This window comes from Pipistrellus hanaki (genome assembly GCF_964339955.1).
Source record: "Pipistrellus hanaki genome assembly, chromosome: 17".
Taxonomy (NCBI): domain Eukaryota; kingdom Metazoa; phylum Chordata; class Mammalia; order Chiroptera; family Vespertilionidae; genus Pipistrellus; species Pipistrellus hanaki.
Genome location: NC_140519.1, coordinates 10646721 through 10664702, shown reverse-complemented (window position 1 = coordinate 10664702; position 17982 = coordinate 10646721). Strand labels below are relative to the sequence as shown.

General features: G+C 36.4%; 1 protein-coding gene across 2 annotated transcripts in view; it reads right to left on the bottom strand.

Moving 5' to 3' along the window:
• The window catches only part of ATAD2 (ATPase family AAA domain containing 2), a 55705-nt gene that overhangs the window by 7216 nt on the left and 30507 nt on the right, over positions 1-17982 (bottom strand). For both annotated transcript variants that reach the window (XM_084864818.1, XM_084864817.1), the window contains exons 14-24: positions 14899-15058; positions 13205-13295; positions 12278-12592; positions 11670-11802; positions 10912-11098; positions 9994-10179; positions 7281-7416; positions 6113-6309; positions 5386-5545; positions 932-1054; positions 660-803 (exon numbers count right to left, since the gene is read on the bottom strand). In XM_084864818.1, the coding sequence (XP_084720944.1) occupies positions 660-803; positions 932-1054; positions 5386-5545; positions 6113-6309; positions 7281-7416; positions 9994-10179; positions 10912-11098; positions 11670-11802; positions 12278-12592; positions 13205-13295; positions 14899-15058 (1832 nt within the window). The remainder of the gene's footprint in view (positions 1-659; positions 804-931; positions 1055-5385; positions 5546-6112; positions 6310-7280; positions 7417-9993; positions 10180-10911; positions 11099-11669; positions 11803-12277; positions 12593-13204; positions 13296-14898; positions 15059-17982) is intronic.

Here is a 17982-nt window from a genome sequence, read left to right as displayed (position 1 = left end):
TGCGGACTGAAGGGTTCCAGGTTTAATTCCAGCCAAGGACACATGCCTGGGTTGCGGGCTCAATCCTCAATGAAGGGCATGCAGGAGGCAGCCGATCAATGATTCTCTCTCATCATTGATTTTCTCTCTCTCTCTCCCTTTCACTGCCTCTCTGAAATCAATAAAGAAATATATATATAAAAGAAAAAGAAAAAATAAAAGCACTGGTGTCTAATAAGGCATTAAGGAATTAAGACAACTAAATCTGGAAAAATAAATGAAGAGCTGAGAGTTTCACATTCATGGGGCTTAAAGAACAAAACATGGAATTAAGAGCCTGCCAAGGAAGGGAGGTCTTTGGAAAATCCATAGGCTTTGGGTTGGTACCTATAAAGGTATACCCTAAAAACAAGGAGGAATAGCAAATGACCAGGATTTTAAAGAAATGAAAATTAGTTTCAAATCAAATCAATCCACAATTAGATGAAGATGAATTGGGACTGCAAGTGGCATACCGTTACAATCTGGATTTCAAGAATGCATAGCTGCCTCAATATTAACCAAACCAATATAATTCACTAAATCAACATAAATAAAGGAAACTGAGGGAGAAAATAAATGGCATTGGAAGAGCATAAAGGTTACAATTTCATAAGTAAAAATCACCCAAGTGCACTTACCAGGAGTGCTGCAAGCCACAGGAATATTGAGCATCTTGAGCTTTTCATTCTGCTCTGGAACCAATCTTTTATCACCAGCAGAAGTGGAATTTTGCTTTGGCATCACATGGTAATAAGATGGAGCATATTTGGAGGAGCTACAACCTTATAAATAGACACACAAAACATCAAATTAAATTTCTAGATTTCAAAATTACCTGAAGGATTAATTAAAAGCACTCACACTACATTAAAAGCACCCTTTTCTAATGCCAAATCATTTTTTTTTTTACCTCTCTTCTTTCTAGATTCCTGAATTTCTTCACAAAGCTGCTCAAAGTCTTCATCAAGTTCTTCTTTAATTATTGCATAGGCAGTATCTCTTAAAGCACATGCTCTGTGCCTAATAAGACGATCTGAAAAATGAATAAAGAATTTAAAATTTTCTCCTTTTAATAACTTACCAAAAATAAATTTAACATTTTAGATTAAGATTGTAGCCATTATAATTCTTTTTTTTTTAGTTTTATCATGAATAGTAACAGTTACAAAAATTGTGTAATTCTTTTCTTTGTGCAATCTAGTATCCTAGACATCTAATTCAATATGGCAGACTAAATCCAAAAAATTTCATTGCTATGTCCTATCCATACCTTTTTGAAATATCAGAAAAAAAAATCTAAGTAACAATCAATAGCAAAATTAAAATGACAAAACAAAAACAGAAAGGAAGTCTATCAGTTATTAGAGAACAGAATGTAAAGTAATTCTAGAAGAGATATAGAGAATGTTACTGCATTGACAGAGAAACTAAGCAAAGATAATGAAAGAGCAAACCTACACAAGAAACACTGGAAGAAATCCTAAACTGAGTCTAACTACTGTAAACTGGAATATGCTGAGGCAGAAAGCAGACAATGAGTGAATACAAGGTTGATTGAATGGGTTTTATCAGTCCTTCTCACAGGGCAATGACTGCAATATTCACACCCAAGATGAAGATGACAGCAATAGCTACAATATCAGAAGGGATGTAGGAGGGGGCTTCTAACATGGCATTTGGCCTGAAGAAAAGCAGAGCAAAGTTGGAGTACTTGTTTCAGAAGTGTGGGGGCATGAGGATCACTGAGGAACTTGCCAGGAATGCAAATTCTCAGGCCTTTATTCTATCTACAGATTCAGAAACTCTTAATCTCAACAAGTCCTTTAGGAGATTGATACTTCATAAAGTTTGAACACCACTGGTCTAAAGTAATTTTAGGCTGCCACATGGACAGAAAGAGAAGCCAAAGAGAAAAAAAAAAACCTGTTTTCACAGTAAATGTTCCTTCCTTCTAGCTAAGGGGCATTCCCAGTTTGGTAGCCTGTTTCCACTGCTTATCATCAGAAGTCTGGAAAAGCCCAGGGAAAATGAAGTAGACGACTAGTGAGCTTCTCAATTGCTGAAGAAACTCAGTAGGCCCCTATGCTAATTAATCTTATTTACAAGCACAAACAACTGTAACAGCCAATGTACTAGAGTAGGGGTGTCGAACTCAATCAGAGAAGGGGCCAAAATCTAAAATCCAGCCTAAATCGTGGGCCGAATGGTTTACTGAACAGTCATAAACTGACAATGTCATAAACTGACAGTGGAGTGCAGTGATGACAGCGCGGTGCGGGCCACATTGCAAGGCCTGGCGGGCTGGATTTGGCCCGCGGGCCTTGTGTTTGACACATGTGTACTAGAGGATAGCTAATGTAGGAAACAGACTATTAAAACCATATGAAAGTGTTAAGGACAGACACTGCATCTATAAAACAAGAACAGGATGCTAAAAAAGAAAAAGAAGCACCAGAAGAAAAAATATTTTTGGAAATAAGTTTATCTAAAATATTTAGATATTTGAATGCATCACTATGTGTGTCAGGGATGGGGAATGTCTGGCCCATGGGCCATATAAGGCCCTCGAAATCATTTGGTCTGGTCCTGCCAAGGCAACCCCATGTGGGACTCAAAATTCAGTAAATCTAGGAGCTTTTTTCAAAGGAACATAAATTTATACTAAGTGAATTATATTAAGTGAATGATGTTGTAAATATACAAATGGCCATAGGCAGAAAAAAGGTTCCCCACTTCTGATGTATATAAAGAAATATGTAATTTTTAAAAATCCTGTACTTTATAAAACTTTTAATAGATTGGGTAAGGGGAGAATGGGTACATGCATTGAAAAGATATCCTCAAACTTAAGTGTCCACCTTTGAAGAAAAGAAATAGAAGAATTAGTTTTTAAAATATTGTATTACTTTTGTAATAAAAATTATAATTATCATAACCAAGAAAATTATTTCAAACCTATTTGATTACAGAGTGTTTATTTTTCCAATGTGAGAAAGAATATTAGATTCCCCCTCCTCTTCCTCCTCCAAGGTGTCGCAGGTCTGAAATAGGGCTGAGCCACCGGGAGGCGCAGCCCTTTGGATTCCCTGCGGTTCCTGTCGCATTCACTCATATCCTGGCGGCACCGAGCACGCAGCCGCCAAGAGGGTTTAAGAATGCAATGGGCCGAAGCCGGTGCGGCTCAGTGGATAGAGCGTCGGCCTGCGGACTGAAGGGTCCCGGGTTCGATTCCGGTCAAGGGCATGTGCCTTGGTGGTGGGCACATCCCTAGGAGAGGTGTGCAGTAGGCAGCTGATGGATGTTTCTAACTTTCTATCCCTTCTCCCTTCCTCTCTGTGAAAAACCAATAAAAACATATTAAAAAAAAAAAAAGAATATTAATATACAAAGGAAACAAGCTAAGTTGTTATGCAATATTGAGTCTTATTAGAGAATATATTATGTAATAAACACAAGGATTTTGGAGTGAAAGAAAATTGCATTCAAATTCTGCCTCTGCCACTGCCTGGCAGTATAACCTTGAATAAATTCTTTAACCTTGAAAAACTTCATTTTCCTTCGTTGTAATGTAAGGGGTAAGGCTGGTATAAGGATGAATGGCGGGTAAATCCAAGATGGCTGAACAGGTAAACACCTAGCTGTAGCCACACACAACAATTTCAATAAAATACAACTAAAATATAAAATGGACATTACCCAGAACTACAGGAAAGTCGACTGACTGGAAATTCTACAATGAGAAGCAAGGAAAAAACCAGAAGGAAGAGCAGAGGAGCTGTAAAAGCCTAAGGTACAGAGACACGCGGCGCAAGGAGAGGACTGAGCCCGAGAGGAGGGAGGCTGAGTGCCTGGCTGGCATTCACTAGCGGGAAGGAGATAAAAGCTCCGACTGTGTTGAGCCCCAGTTCCGACTGCTCTGAACCCCAGTTCTAGGCCAGACCCCGAGGACCCAGTCTCAAACAGAGGAGCTGGGCTGTAAGGCGGAACCCCGGGGGAGCGGCGAAAGGAGGTCCCGGAGGCACGCACATTGCACGAAGAGAAGGGACCGTTGGCTGTGCTGCGGGATTGCCCTGGCGGGAAGGAGACAGGGGCTCCAGACTGCTCTGAACACCACCTCCAACTCCACTTCCAACTGAACTGAACCCCAATACCGGGCTCAGTGGGGGAGAGCCTAGACTGTTTGGTAGCAGGAGAAAATCGAGGGCACCTTTCTCTCAGAGGCACTTGCAGCGAGTACTGAAGGACCCTGAGATGCAGGAGCCGCATAGGGCGGGGCTGATGGAAGCCAAGGCTGTAGGCTCCACCCTGAAACCCCGCCCCATCAGGGAAGCTGCGAAAATTCAGAGACGAAATAGATCACAAACGAAAGAAATGGAGGACTAAAAGCGACTGGATATAGAGTTCAAATCTACGCTTAAAAGGTTTTTCAAGAATTTCCTAGAAAAGATTGATAAGACCTATGAGGATATGAAAAGGGATCAACTAGAATTAATAAGGAATCAACAAGAAATGATAAGGGATCAATAAGAAATAAAGAATACATTGACTGAAATAAAAAATATTATACAGAGTCCTAAAAACAGAATGGAAGATCGCAAGAATCAAGTCAAAGATTTGGAACACAAAGAGCCAGAAGACACTCCTCCGCAGAAGCTAGAAGGCAAGAGAATCCAGAAAATTGAAGATAATGTAAAAAACCTCTGGGACAACTTCAAGCGAATCAACATCAGAATTATGGGGGTCCCAGAAGATGAGGGAGAGCAAGATATCAAAAACATACTGAAAGAAATAGTGACAGAAAACTTCCCCCACCTGGTGAAAGAATTAGACTTACAAGTCCAGGAAGCGCACAGAACTCCAAACAAAAGGAATCCAAAGAGGACCACACCAAGACAAATCATAATTAAAATTCCAAGAGCAAAAGACAAAGAGAGAATATTAAAAGCAGCAAGAGCAAAGCAGGTAGTTACCTATAAAGGAGCACCTATACGATTGTCAGCTGATTTCTCAACAGAAACCATGCAGGCCAGACGGGAATGGCAAGAAATATTCAAGGTGATGAATAGTAAGAACCTACAGCCAAAGATAAACTATCCAGCAAAGCTATCACTCAGAATCGAAGGTCAGATAAAGAGCTTCACTAAAAAAAAAAAAAGCTAAAGGAGTTCACCACCACCAAACCAGAATTATATGAATTGCTGAAGGGGGTTCTTTCAGAAACATTTGTAATAATATGAACAATAAAAATTTATTAAAAAAAAAAAGGATAAATGGCACTATGAATGTAAAATGTTTATAATATAGCACCTGGCATAAAATCAACCCTTGAAGTTAGTTAGCAGCCCCCATTCCACTAATGCTCACCTCCAGGATCTCTATCTGGATTGTATTCTAAAGCATTACTACAGATCAGATCAATATCACTCAAATAGTCTTTCACAGTCAGATACTTGTGGAGATCAATTTTACTGATTACAGATGAAAGGTCCATTGGTTGCTTTATTACAGTAACATAATCAGGAACCTAAAATTCAAGCAAATGACCAAGTCACTTAAATTAACTCTGAACAAAAATACATTTGAGTAAAGTTTCTTTGTCAAGCAATACAGGAGAGAGGGAGAATAAATACATAAGAGATAATGATAATATATTAATATGAAACCTCTGACTCTCTTTAAGGTTGGTTTTATTTTGTATTTATTCTTAGTCTTGAGCAACTATCTCTCCTGTAATAGCCTATATCTCTTTCCTCAACCAAACGCCACCCATCCTTCAATGAAAACGCAAAAGCTCGCTCTCCAGCTCACTCTGTGTATATAAGAAAAAGATCATGTAGTATTAAGACATTCGCAGATTGCTTCTAGAATGTTTGGGTTGAGCAGACAAATTTAGTTGTCTATTCTCTGTAGGAAAGGAAAATGTGTTCAATAGTTCTTGAAGTTTCTATGTGCTTAGGACATTCCTGGTAGGTTTTCATATAGAGAAAACAAGTTCAGAGTGTAGGCATAGAACCATATGAACTATTTAAATAATCTCTACTTTAGAAGCATTATAGTTTAGAAAACATTGATTCTAAGATTAAATTAATACCTCATCAGGGTCAACAGGTTTAGTAAATATTCTGAATCGCTTATCAATAGCAAGCCTATGTGTAACATTTCTTAAGAAAATCCTCAGTTCTCTAAATGTATTTTCTTCTTGTTCTTCTAGTTGTTTCAATTCTTCTGCTGTCAATGGTCTTGGCTCAGGTGGTGGTGCTACTGGGAGTACCTCCAAGGCCTGCAAAACTTCACATAAATGGAAGGTTTTAGTTACTACTCTCCCAGCATATCAATAAATCATTCAGAGCACACAGTATCAGGCTTTCAGGGCTATCCTCCTTACATATGCCAGGAATCAGAGGATTTGGAATACTAACATGGAATACATTCCCCCAGCAATAACTGGTAACTTGTAATTTGGAATGCTCATTTCCAATCCACTGCCTCTGTTCCATTTTTAGATAATTTAACAGGCGATTACAACTTTGAAAATGCATTATTTCTAGGACAAAAATATTCTATTGAAATGTATTTTTTACTACTTAATTTTTGAACTAATGAAAAACTGCCGTATATTTAAAATAAAAAGAAGTTAATTTTGTTTAAAGAGTACTGAATACTCAGGACAAAAAAAGAAATATGAGAGTATTGTTGCAATAAGTTATCAATCTATTATTAAGGGAGTAAAAGACATAATTACATCAATGTAATATCATATTAGTAGTAAGAAAGAATAAAAAATTAATTTTGCCTACATATGTTAAGGAAGAAAATATGAGTTATACTAGAAGAACAAAGAGTTCCTTAGGCAGAAATGGGGGTGAGGATAGAAGCATTATTGACAGAGAGCAAGCATAAATGAACTTATGAAAAGGCAGAAATATGTTGTGCATGGTTTAAAGACAGAATGCTTTGTAAGGAAAGAGGTTAGGGAGGGAGGTAACAAAAGTGCCAAAAATGGGTTCAGAAAGACAGATTTGGGCTATACTATGAATTCAAGCCCAAAGTATCGATACACACAGATAGAAGCTATGCTTGAAAGGTTGTGTGGGCTTTAGGAACCTTAGTCTATTTTAATGGAAAACAGATTTTTAAGCAGTAGAGGTAGCAACCTCATGCCTGAGGTTTTAAGCTTGTAATAATATAAGATGGCAAGGACATTAATGTTTTATTCTTCCTCAAAGTCATTACATACTAACTTTGATATAAGAACTAACCTGCTTTCTTTTTTGATATAGGAGGCTTAGCAGCTTGTTTTAGAATTAAATCCTCAAAAAATTTTGTCCGTTCTTCTTTACCAGGTAACTGAACATTGAAAATTTCTCCATAATCACGGATAAATAATTCTTGCACCTTAAAAAAATAAAAATAAATTCAACAATAGGTTATTATATACAATTTTAATGACAATCTAAGTTGTTTACTAAAGAAATAATTTTTAAAAAATATATTTTATTGATTTTTTACAGAGAGGAAGAGAGAGGGATAGAAAGTCAGAAACATTGATGAGAGAATCATCAATCAGCTGCCTCCTGCACCACCCCCACCAGGGATGTGTCCGCAACCAAGGTACATGCTCTTGACCGGAATCGAACCCGGGACCCTTCAGTGCGCAGGCCGATGCTCTATCCACTGAGCCAAACCGGTTTCCGCAAGAAATAATTTTTTAAAAGAAATCTTTTATATATACTGAATTTATGAATAAACCAGGCCTATAACTGATTTAAGAATTTAAAAAATAGGATCGCCGAGACCGGTTTGGCTCAATGGATAGAGCACATGTGTCAAACACAAGGCCAGCGGGCCAAATCCAGCCCGCCAGGCCTTGCAATGTGGCCCGCACCGCGCTGTCATCACTGCACTCCGCTGTCAGTTTATGACATTGTCAGTTTATGACTGTTCAGTAAACCATTCGGCCCACGATTTAGGCTGGATTTTAGATTTTGGCCCCTTCTCTGATTGAGTTCGACACCCCTAGGATAGAGCGTCTGCTTGGGGACTGAAGGGTCCCGGGTTCGATTCCGGTCAAGGGCATGTACCTTGGTTGCGGGCACATCTCCAGTAGGGAGTGTGCAAGAGGCAGCTGATTGATGACTCTCTCTCGTCGATGTTTCTAACTCGCTATCTCTCTCCCTTCCTCTCTGTACAAAATCAATAAAATATATTTAAAAAAAAAAAAGAAAGAAAAAAAAAGAAATAATTTTTTAAAAGAAATCTTATATATATACTGAATTTATGAATAAACCAGGCCTATAACTGATTTAAGAATTTAAAAAATAGGATCGCCGAAACTGGTTTGGCTCAGTGGATAGAGCATCGGTCTGTGGACTGAAAGGTCCCAGGTTCGATTCCGGTCAAGAGCATGTACATTGGTTGCGGGCCCATCCCTGATAGGGGGTGTGCAGGTGGCAGCTGGTCGATGTCTCTCTCTCATTGATGTGTCTAACTATCTCTCTCCCTTCCTGTCTGTAAAAAAATCAATAAAATATATTAAAAAAAAATTTTTTTAATAGAAATATCTTTAAAAAAAAAGGATATTTAAAACTCGACTCTGGTAACTGACATGGTAATATTTTACTTAAAGTCGTTTTTTGTTTTTTTTTTAGTCAATTCACTTTCACAGTCAAAGTGAAATATGAGAGAGGTGCTTCAATAAGAATAAAACAATCCTGGCTTGTATTCTCAATGATTAGAGCATATGCCCCACCCACACTGAAGGCTTATGGGTTCAATTCTCAGGAAAGAACGTGTAACTGGGTTGCAGGTTCCATCCCCAACCCCAGCTGGGGGTGTATGGAAACAATCAATCGATGTGTGTCTCTCACATCAATGTCTCTCTCTCTCTCTCTCTCTCTCTCTCTCTCTCTCTCTCTCTCTGTATGGAAGCAACCAATCAATGTGTTGCTCCCTCACTCGCCCCAGAAAAAAAATATCCTCAGGTACGGATTAAAATAATGAATAAATAGGCATAAACTTGGATAGTAATTTGGTACTATCAAAAATGCTCAATGGCCCTGGCTAGTGTGGCTCAATTGATTGAAGCATCGTACCATGCACCAAAGGGTCACAGATTCAATTCCCTGCTGGGGCACATACAGGAGGTAGCTGATCGATGTTTTTCTGTCTCTCCCTTCCTCTCTAAAATCAATAGAAACATATCCTCAGGGGAGGATTTAAAAAAAGTGTTCAATGTGCATACTCTTTAACTAAGCTAGTAATTTCACTTTTATTTTTTTATTTTATTTTATTTTTTTTAAATATATTTTATTGATTTTGTACAGAGAGGAAGGGAGAGGGATAGAGAGTTAGAAACATCGATGAGAGAGAGTCATCGATCAGCTGCCTCTTGCACACCCCCTACTGAGGATATGCCCGCAACCAAGGTACATGCCCTTGACCGGAATCGAACCCGGGACCCTTCAGTCCCCAAGCCGATGCTCTATCCATTGAGCCAAACCGGTCTCGGCGTAATTTCACTTTTAGAAAATAATGCTAGAAACCACATAGTAATGCTTATGCAAATTAAAACCCAAGGATGCAAAATAAATATATAAATAAAACTCAAGAATGTTCACTATAGCAGTTTAATAGAAAAGAACCCTAGAAAACAACCAAATACATATGCATAAGGATTTGGATAAATAAATTATGGTATATGAAGACAAAGGGAAAAGCTATGTTACTCTTAAAAGAAATAAGGCATATCCTGAAGATTACATAAAATATATAAAGCAAATTGCAAAATTGTATGCATCATATATATATACATACATCAACCTACCTAACAAGCACTTATACCAAATAGTTAACAATGTTATCTTTGATAAGAAAGCTTTTATCATTTTATTCATTCTGAAGCATTTGGAATTTTTATATTTTAATAAAAACAACTTTCTTTTTAAGTATAATAAATTTCCCCATACAAATTACCTCTTCTGGTAAAGAAGAATGGGGTTTGTCAGAAGTTGCAAGTAGTAAAACTGGAGCAAATGAAGGAATATTCTGTAATAATGTGGTAAATGTGGCTTTGAGTGTTGGTCCAACTATTTCCCACCACAAGTGGATATGAGGAATATACACTATACTCGGTGCTGTTCTTTTAGCTTCTCGAATCATCTAGTAGAGAGAAAAAGATTTACATTCAGTTAGAGAGTCAGCACATCAGTAATGCTAACTTTATTAGTCTGGAACAATGTTTAACATCCCAGAATTATCATATAAATCCATCAAATTTTTTAAATAGGGGAGTGGGTGGAAGGGGGCAAAGGGTGATAAGGAAAAAATAAAACAGAAAACCCTCACTAAATAACTAAAATGCTTCCCCCTCAATCCTGTTTATAAACGTTTGTCTCATTGTTAGAAAACATAACTGTTTCAAGCAGTTAGAAAACAATTCAAGAAATATAGAAGACTTTTCTGCTGTAACCAAGGTTAAATATAAAAATAAGTATAAAACAACTTTTCATTAAAAATTTTTAAAATAAATAACAAAAACAGAAGCAGTAGAATATCTGAGTACTTACAACATAGCAGTCACTCTTTCAAGTACAATTCTCACAACAGCCATACAAGATAAATACTATTATCTGCATTTTGTAAATGAGGAAAATGAGGCAAAGAGATCTAACAACTCTTTTAAGGTCACTTAGATATTAAGTGGTGAAAATGGTATTTAAACCCAGACTCTTTAATAATCAAGAAATTTATGCCTTAGTTTTATATATTTTTTAAAACCTAGTTACAAATCAGTAAGCAAAGAAAGTACCAAAAAGAAAAAAATGAGGCAATTCTATATTTGTCTCTGGAAGTTTCCTTTATCTACAGCTTATCTAGGCAACAATGAATTACCTGGGCACATGTTTCTTCAGGAGATGTAGCACTGATTCCAAAAAGAACAGGAATGTCTAATGTATACACTGCAAATTTTTCCAAAGCATGGATGACAGCTGGCGCCAAATGAGAGCCTTGCCCAAATCCTGGTTCTCCCACTATCAATATTCTTGGTCGAAAAGACATAGGTTGATAACAAGCATTTCTAAAAGAAATGAGTAATAAGTTATGTTTTAGAAAAATATAAAGTTTAAATTTTCCTCCCAAACTACCAACTATGGACTTATATAGTCAAAACTTTTTAATGTTTCATTGGACAATCATATCAACATGACTCACATGGTTTTGGAAATAACTTCCACAGATTTTTAAGAATATCAGCCTGGCCAGTATGTCTCCGTGGCTGATCGTCTACCTATGAACCAGGTCACGTTTGGTTCCTGGTCACGGCACACACCAGGTTGCAGGCTCAATACCCAGTGGGGTGAGGAAAGTGGGGGTGGTGCAGGAGGCAGCTCAATGATCTCTCTCAATGATGTTTCTGTCTCTCCCTCTCCCTTCCTCTCTGAAATCAATATAAATATATATATATATATATATATGTTTTTAAAAAGAATACATATGTAGTGACAATAGCAAGAACAATTTTTTTGATATTTTAATTTAAAAAAGAAAGAATAGTTGGCATTTTTTTATTTTTCAACAACTATCTCATTTAGTTTTAGGGAATTTACACACACATACACACACACAATTCATTTGCAAGGGAAAGGTACCTATTCAAATGAAGAAAATTAAAATTTTCTTTTGCTTTATTAAAAGAATTTTGAGGAAGCCCATTTTCACATACTGATGGAACATCATCATCACTGTATGCCAAGTCACTTTCTAGCAGAGGACAAGAAATATCTATAAACAAACAAAAAACTGTACATTAGTAACTTTTCTGGATTGCAAAGCAAATTTTAATGCAGTGCTTCAGTTAGCAATCAATGTACATCAATGACATTTAAAAAAAATAAAATATATTGTGTAGATATGAATAACAAGTAAGGTTAAGTCCTCATTTAACAGTCAATAGGTTCTATGACTTTAAGCAAAATTGTGTATAAGAAACAATTTTACCATAAGCTAATTGATATAAACTAGAGTTAAGTTACTACAGCATCTCATCATTGTTATAATAAAACGATGTTAAATGAATCAATGTTATTTGAGGAACTGCTGTAAATATAAAAATGCATTCCAAACTTAAAATATCCAAGCAAAGCATGACCAAGTTCCTTTTAAGATGTTGTGTATAAAGAAACATTTCTGAGATGTATAAAACATTTAGCTTTATGATTATGAAAATGAACTTTAAGTAACCGATCAAATTTCATACCGGAGTCCAGTGTTTTATTTGTTCTGATTTCCGCATGAGGAAATACTCTCTGAAGGGCTTCTAAGATCCTGTGAACAGTACTTTGCAGGAGTGGTTTCACAATGGTGGACAGTGCCTGCCCAGGTGATGTCACTGCTCTTTGGGAGGCTGGTATCATCTTTTGCATAGCTACCTCAAAATCTTTAGCTGAGATAGTAATTGAAGAGAGGTCCAACTGCAGTTTCTCACTAGTGTTATAGATCTGTGGGTAGCGTCGACGCAGAGCACATAAAGCAGCCTCAGAGCATATTGACTTAATATCTGCACCACAGTATCCTATCCAAGGCAAAAAAAAAAAGGAGGGAAAAAAAAGGAATAGTAAACTACTATCCTATTAGCATGATGATGGTTAAAATTAAAAATCAACCTAATAACACAGTAGCAAAATATTTAGGAGTAAGAAGGCTAATATGGTGATGCTAACCATCAACAAGTCAACTTTTGTGAGTGAAATAGGCAAATACTAATATAGCATAGAGGTCAACAGCAACAGTTTTAAGATCACAGACAAGTTTCAAATTCCAGTTTGTCATTTTCTAGATGTGTGCTCTTTGGAGAATCATGTATGTTCTGTCAGCCATTTCTACATTTGTAAAATGGGGATGTTACCTACTTTATAGGACTGATGTGAGAATCACCTGAAATATATGTAGAATGCTCAACAGGATAACTAGAAAACTGTAAACAGCAAAAGACACCTATTATCTACTTTGCTCTCAAAATCCCCAACAGCTAATTTGTCAAATATCTCGATTTCATACCCTGAACTTTGTAGGAAGGGAACAGTAGAGATGAGAAACAAATATAAGTTTATATTTCTTTAACATTGTGAGACTATATTTCTTTAAAATGCATGTATTTCTTTTAATGCTTAAAAGCAATGCTTACCAACACAGTTTTCCGCTAGTTCTTCTAGAAATATGTCCAGTGGTTTAGGATTCCAATCCCTGGTGTGTATCTTTAGAATTTCTTTTCGAGCCTACAAATAAAAACAATTTTTTAACATCTATAATAAAGTAAGTTATATTCAGATTAGAATGATTTCAATTTAAAATATTTTTAATTATCTAAAATGTTAAAGATATCACTCTATATTAATAAAAGAGTATATGCTAATTAGACCAAATAGACTAAATATCCTCAGCAGGGACCAAGGCAGAAGCAGTTAGGGGCGATGAATTAGGCAGGTCGAGGGGTTAGGGGCGATCAGGCAGGCAGACAGAGTGGTTAGGGGCAATTAGGCAGGCAGGCAGGTGAGCAGTTAGGAGCCAACGATCCTGGATTGCCAAGGGGGTGTCTGATTGCAGTCGGACATCCCCCGGGGGGGTCCCGGATTAGAGAGGGTGCAGGCCGGGGTGAGGGACCCTCCCCCCATGCACAAATTTTGTATACCAGGCCATCTAGAACCTAACCAAAAATATGAAATAGTAAAAAAAAGAAAAAAGTATTTGCAAGTTTAAGAACTTTATATTAAACACATATACATTTATAGCACTCAAGTTCCATTCATATAAAAGTGAATGAGAGAAAGTAACTAACTAATGAACTATTGTTCATTCTGGTACATATTAAGAACTGTTAGCCCAGCCAACATAGCTCAGTGGTTGAGCATTGACCTAGGAACCAGGAGGTCATGGTTTGATTCCTGGTCAGAGCACATGCCCAGGTTGCAGGCTAGATCCCCAGGAGAGGGGGCATGCAGGAAGGGCTGATCCATGATTCTCTTTCATCATTGATGTGTCCCTCTCTCTCCCTCTACCTTCCTCTATAAAATCTATATTTTAGAAAATTATATATGTATGTATGTGTATATGTACATATATATATATATATATATATATATGTGTATATATATATATATATATATATATATGTGTGTGTGTGTGTGTGTGTGTGTGTGTGTGTGTGTGTGTGTGCTGACAGCTCTGCCATATTTTCTGCTTGGTTTTCAAAAGATTAAGTGTTGTTGTTTTTAATATATATTTTATTGATTTTTTACAGAGAGGAAGAGAGAGGGATAGAGAGCCAGAAACGTCGATGAGAGAGAAACATTGATCAGTTGCCTCCTGCACACATCCCACTGGTGATGTGCCTGCAACCAAGGTACATGCCTTTGACCGGAATCGAACCGGGACCTTTCAGCCCACAGGTCGATGCTCTATCCACTGAGTCAAATCTATTAGGGCAAGATTAAGTGGTTTTAAAATAACATGGAGGTACCCATGAAAAAGCCAAGGCTAATACATTGGCTAAGGATTGACTGTCTATTTGGCCATATGTTCTGAAGCAAAGCAAAGTTGTATGATTAAATTCAAAGGCTGTGTTCAAATTGAAAGAATTTTAAGAGTATTTTTAAAGGAAGCATTATTTTAAAAAAAGAAATAATAAATTATCTGACGTATTTTCTTTAAATAGAGTAATATTCCCTAAAAAATACATACATACATTATTGGATGTTAATCATAGAACTTTGCTTCAAAACATACAAAACTCAACCTTCAAATTTTCACTGTACCAAGACTTGTTCATGATAAGGGTGGCATAGTTTGTCAAAATTTGAGTGATGTTACTTAAATTCTTACATCTTTATCAGGTAAGCTGAAAAGAAATTCTCTATCAAAGCGACCAGGCCTTCGTAAAGCAGGATCAATAGAATCCAATCTGTTGGTAGCACCAATGACCACAATTTCTCCTCTGCTGTCCAATCCATCCATAAGAGCTAGCAGGGTGGAAACAATTGAACTAAATTTAAAAATAAGAGAGAAGAGATTAATAGATTGGATGTGGAATATATCACTTCTTTTGGTAAGAGGTTAATGCATTAAGCATGAATGAATTTTCTTAAGAGTATCCCAGCCGAAATCGGTTTGGCTCAGTGGATAGAGTGTCAGCCTGCGGACTGAAAGGTCCCAGGTTCAATTCCAGTCAAGGGCATGTACTATGGTTGCGGGCACATCCCCAGTGGGGAGTGTGCAAGAGGCAGCTGATCAATGTTTCTCTCTCATAGATGTTTCTAGCTCTCTACCCCTCTCTCTTCCTCTCTATAAAAAAATCAATAAAATTTAAAAGATAATTATAAAAGAAAATACTTAAAAAAAAGTATCCCACTACTTTCAATAGATTTTTAAAATATGTGTAAAACAGTATACTAAATAACATGTACAGATTAAAATAAATAGAAAACATAGATGGTTTTTAGAATGGATCCTGAAAGCCATTTCATAAAACATAATTTTTCAAATTCGCAAACAAAACATAAAAAAATACTAGTAAGTACCATACAGATAAACAGTATCTAAAATTGTAAAATGTTCCATTGCATATAGATTATCAAAGAACCTCAAAATAAAATAGAATACATATAAAGCATAAAATAGAATATAAATAAAGCATAGAATTTTAATTACTTTAAATATTTTATTGTGGAGATCAGTAAAATAATTTCCACATCTTCATCACCTAGTTTCAACCAACAATATTCCTTTTCTATATCTTTACCTGATAGCTTTAAAAATCAAAACCTAAGGCAGATAATTTAATATAAATATATCATGTATGCATTTCTAAGATAAGGACTTTAAACACTCCAATGATACTTTGACATCAATGTAAATAATAGTAATTCCTTAATATGACCTAATACTAGTACCAAATCACCCACGATTTATTAATTTATTCAATCAAGATCCATACTCTGCACTTGGCCATACAACCCTCAAATCCATACCAGTTCCCATCACATTCCCTCCCTTTTTCCCCCTTCCTCCATGCCATTTATTCGTTAAAGAAACTGGGTCATTTGTCTTAAAGAATATTTTCCCCACATTGTGAACTGGGTTGATAGCTTCCTGATGGGGTCAACATACCTTGTCTTTTATCATTTATGTATCCTACAAACTTCTAGTTAGATCTGGAAGCTTAATAGATGCAGGTTAAATTACTTGGAATGGCACATTTCATAGGAATATGCCATGTGTTTCCAACTGTATACCTCAAGGGGTATACACAATACTAGTTTCTCACTTAAGGTCAGTGGGTTGAGTTTTTAAGAGAGGTGTTGTCAGCTTACTCTACTCATTATAAATTTCACTATGAACCTTTATACTTTACTGTTTAGCAGCCACTGGTAATTACTTGCTGCTTAGATCAGTATTTCTCAATATTGGCACAACTGGCATTTTGGGTCAAAGAATTCTTTGTGGTGGGGAGCTGTCCTGTGCATTCTAGGATGCAACTGCATTCCTGGTCTTCACCTACTATTGTAGATAGCACGGGCTCCTCCCCACACCACACCACACCACAAGTGTGAAAGTCAAAACTGTCTGCAGACATTTGTCCTCTGGGGACAGAGTCACCTCCAGTTGAAAACTACAGGAAGAGACTCACTTTTACATAAAGGGCTGCAAAAATGCTGATTTTTCTAAAAATTAACTCAGTAATTTCCTTTGCTTTTATTAACGGTGATTTTCCTATAAAGAAGAACATTAATTCATCTATTATGAAATTATCCTGATTCATGGCCTGAATCATAGTTATAGAACAGGAAAAAGAAATGCCTGATTCATTCTCTTTATCCAATTTTCAGAGTAATGAGTCACTGTCTTAGCAACCTCAGAAAACCCAATTAGACTTTTTAAGAAAGATCATTATATAACGACTTTTTAATGTACTTGATGCATTTCAATCTATTGCAGTCATTATTATTTTTGATGTTCAAATCGTCCCATCTTTGTCCGATGAAAACCCCTTCAAAATTTACTCCTATTTCATTCTGATACGAACTTAATAGTCTTCGATTGTTTCCTTGCTTCCAGGCATGATGAGATGTTGCAGGCTTGTCTTATTTCCTGCCTCAAATCTGCAATCTATCATCTCTCCTAATAGTGCTAGTATTTAGTGCCCATAATTTGTGTGCTAGGGGTACAATTGCTATTGGATTGTGATTGCTTCTAGACCCTTTTAGTGTCTAGAGCAAGTAATTATTTTTTTCTTTAAAAAAAACTCATCATGAAATCATAATGATATATATATTTAAAACATAACCAAGGAGGTAAAAGACTTATACTTAGAAAACTATAGAACACTGAAAAGAGAGATAAAAGAAGATATAAACAAATGGAAGAATATACTGTGTTCATGGGTTGGTAGAATTAACATGTCCATACTACCCAAAACAATCTATAGATTCAGTGCAGTCCCTATTAAAATACCAATGGCATATTTCAGATCTAGAACAAATACTCTAAAAATTTATATGGAACCAAAAAGGAACCTAATAGCTGCAGCAATCTTGAGAAAGAAGAACAAAGTTGGAGGGATCACAATACCAGATATCAAACTATATTACAAAGCCACTATAATCAAAACAGCCTGATACTTGCACAAGAACAGGCATATAGATCAATGAAACAGAACAGAGAACCCAAAAATTGACCCAAGCCATTATGCTCAATTAATATTTGACAAAGGAGGCAAGAACATAAAATGGAATAAAGGTAGTCTCCTCAATAAATGGTGTTGGGACAATTGGACAGGTACATATAAAAAATGAAACTAGACCACCAACTTACACCACACACAAGAATAAACTAGATAAAATATTTAAATATAAGTTGCGAAACTATAAAAATCCTAGGAGAAAATGTAGGCAGCAAAATATCAGATAT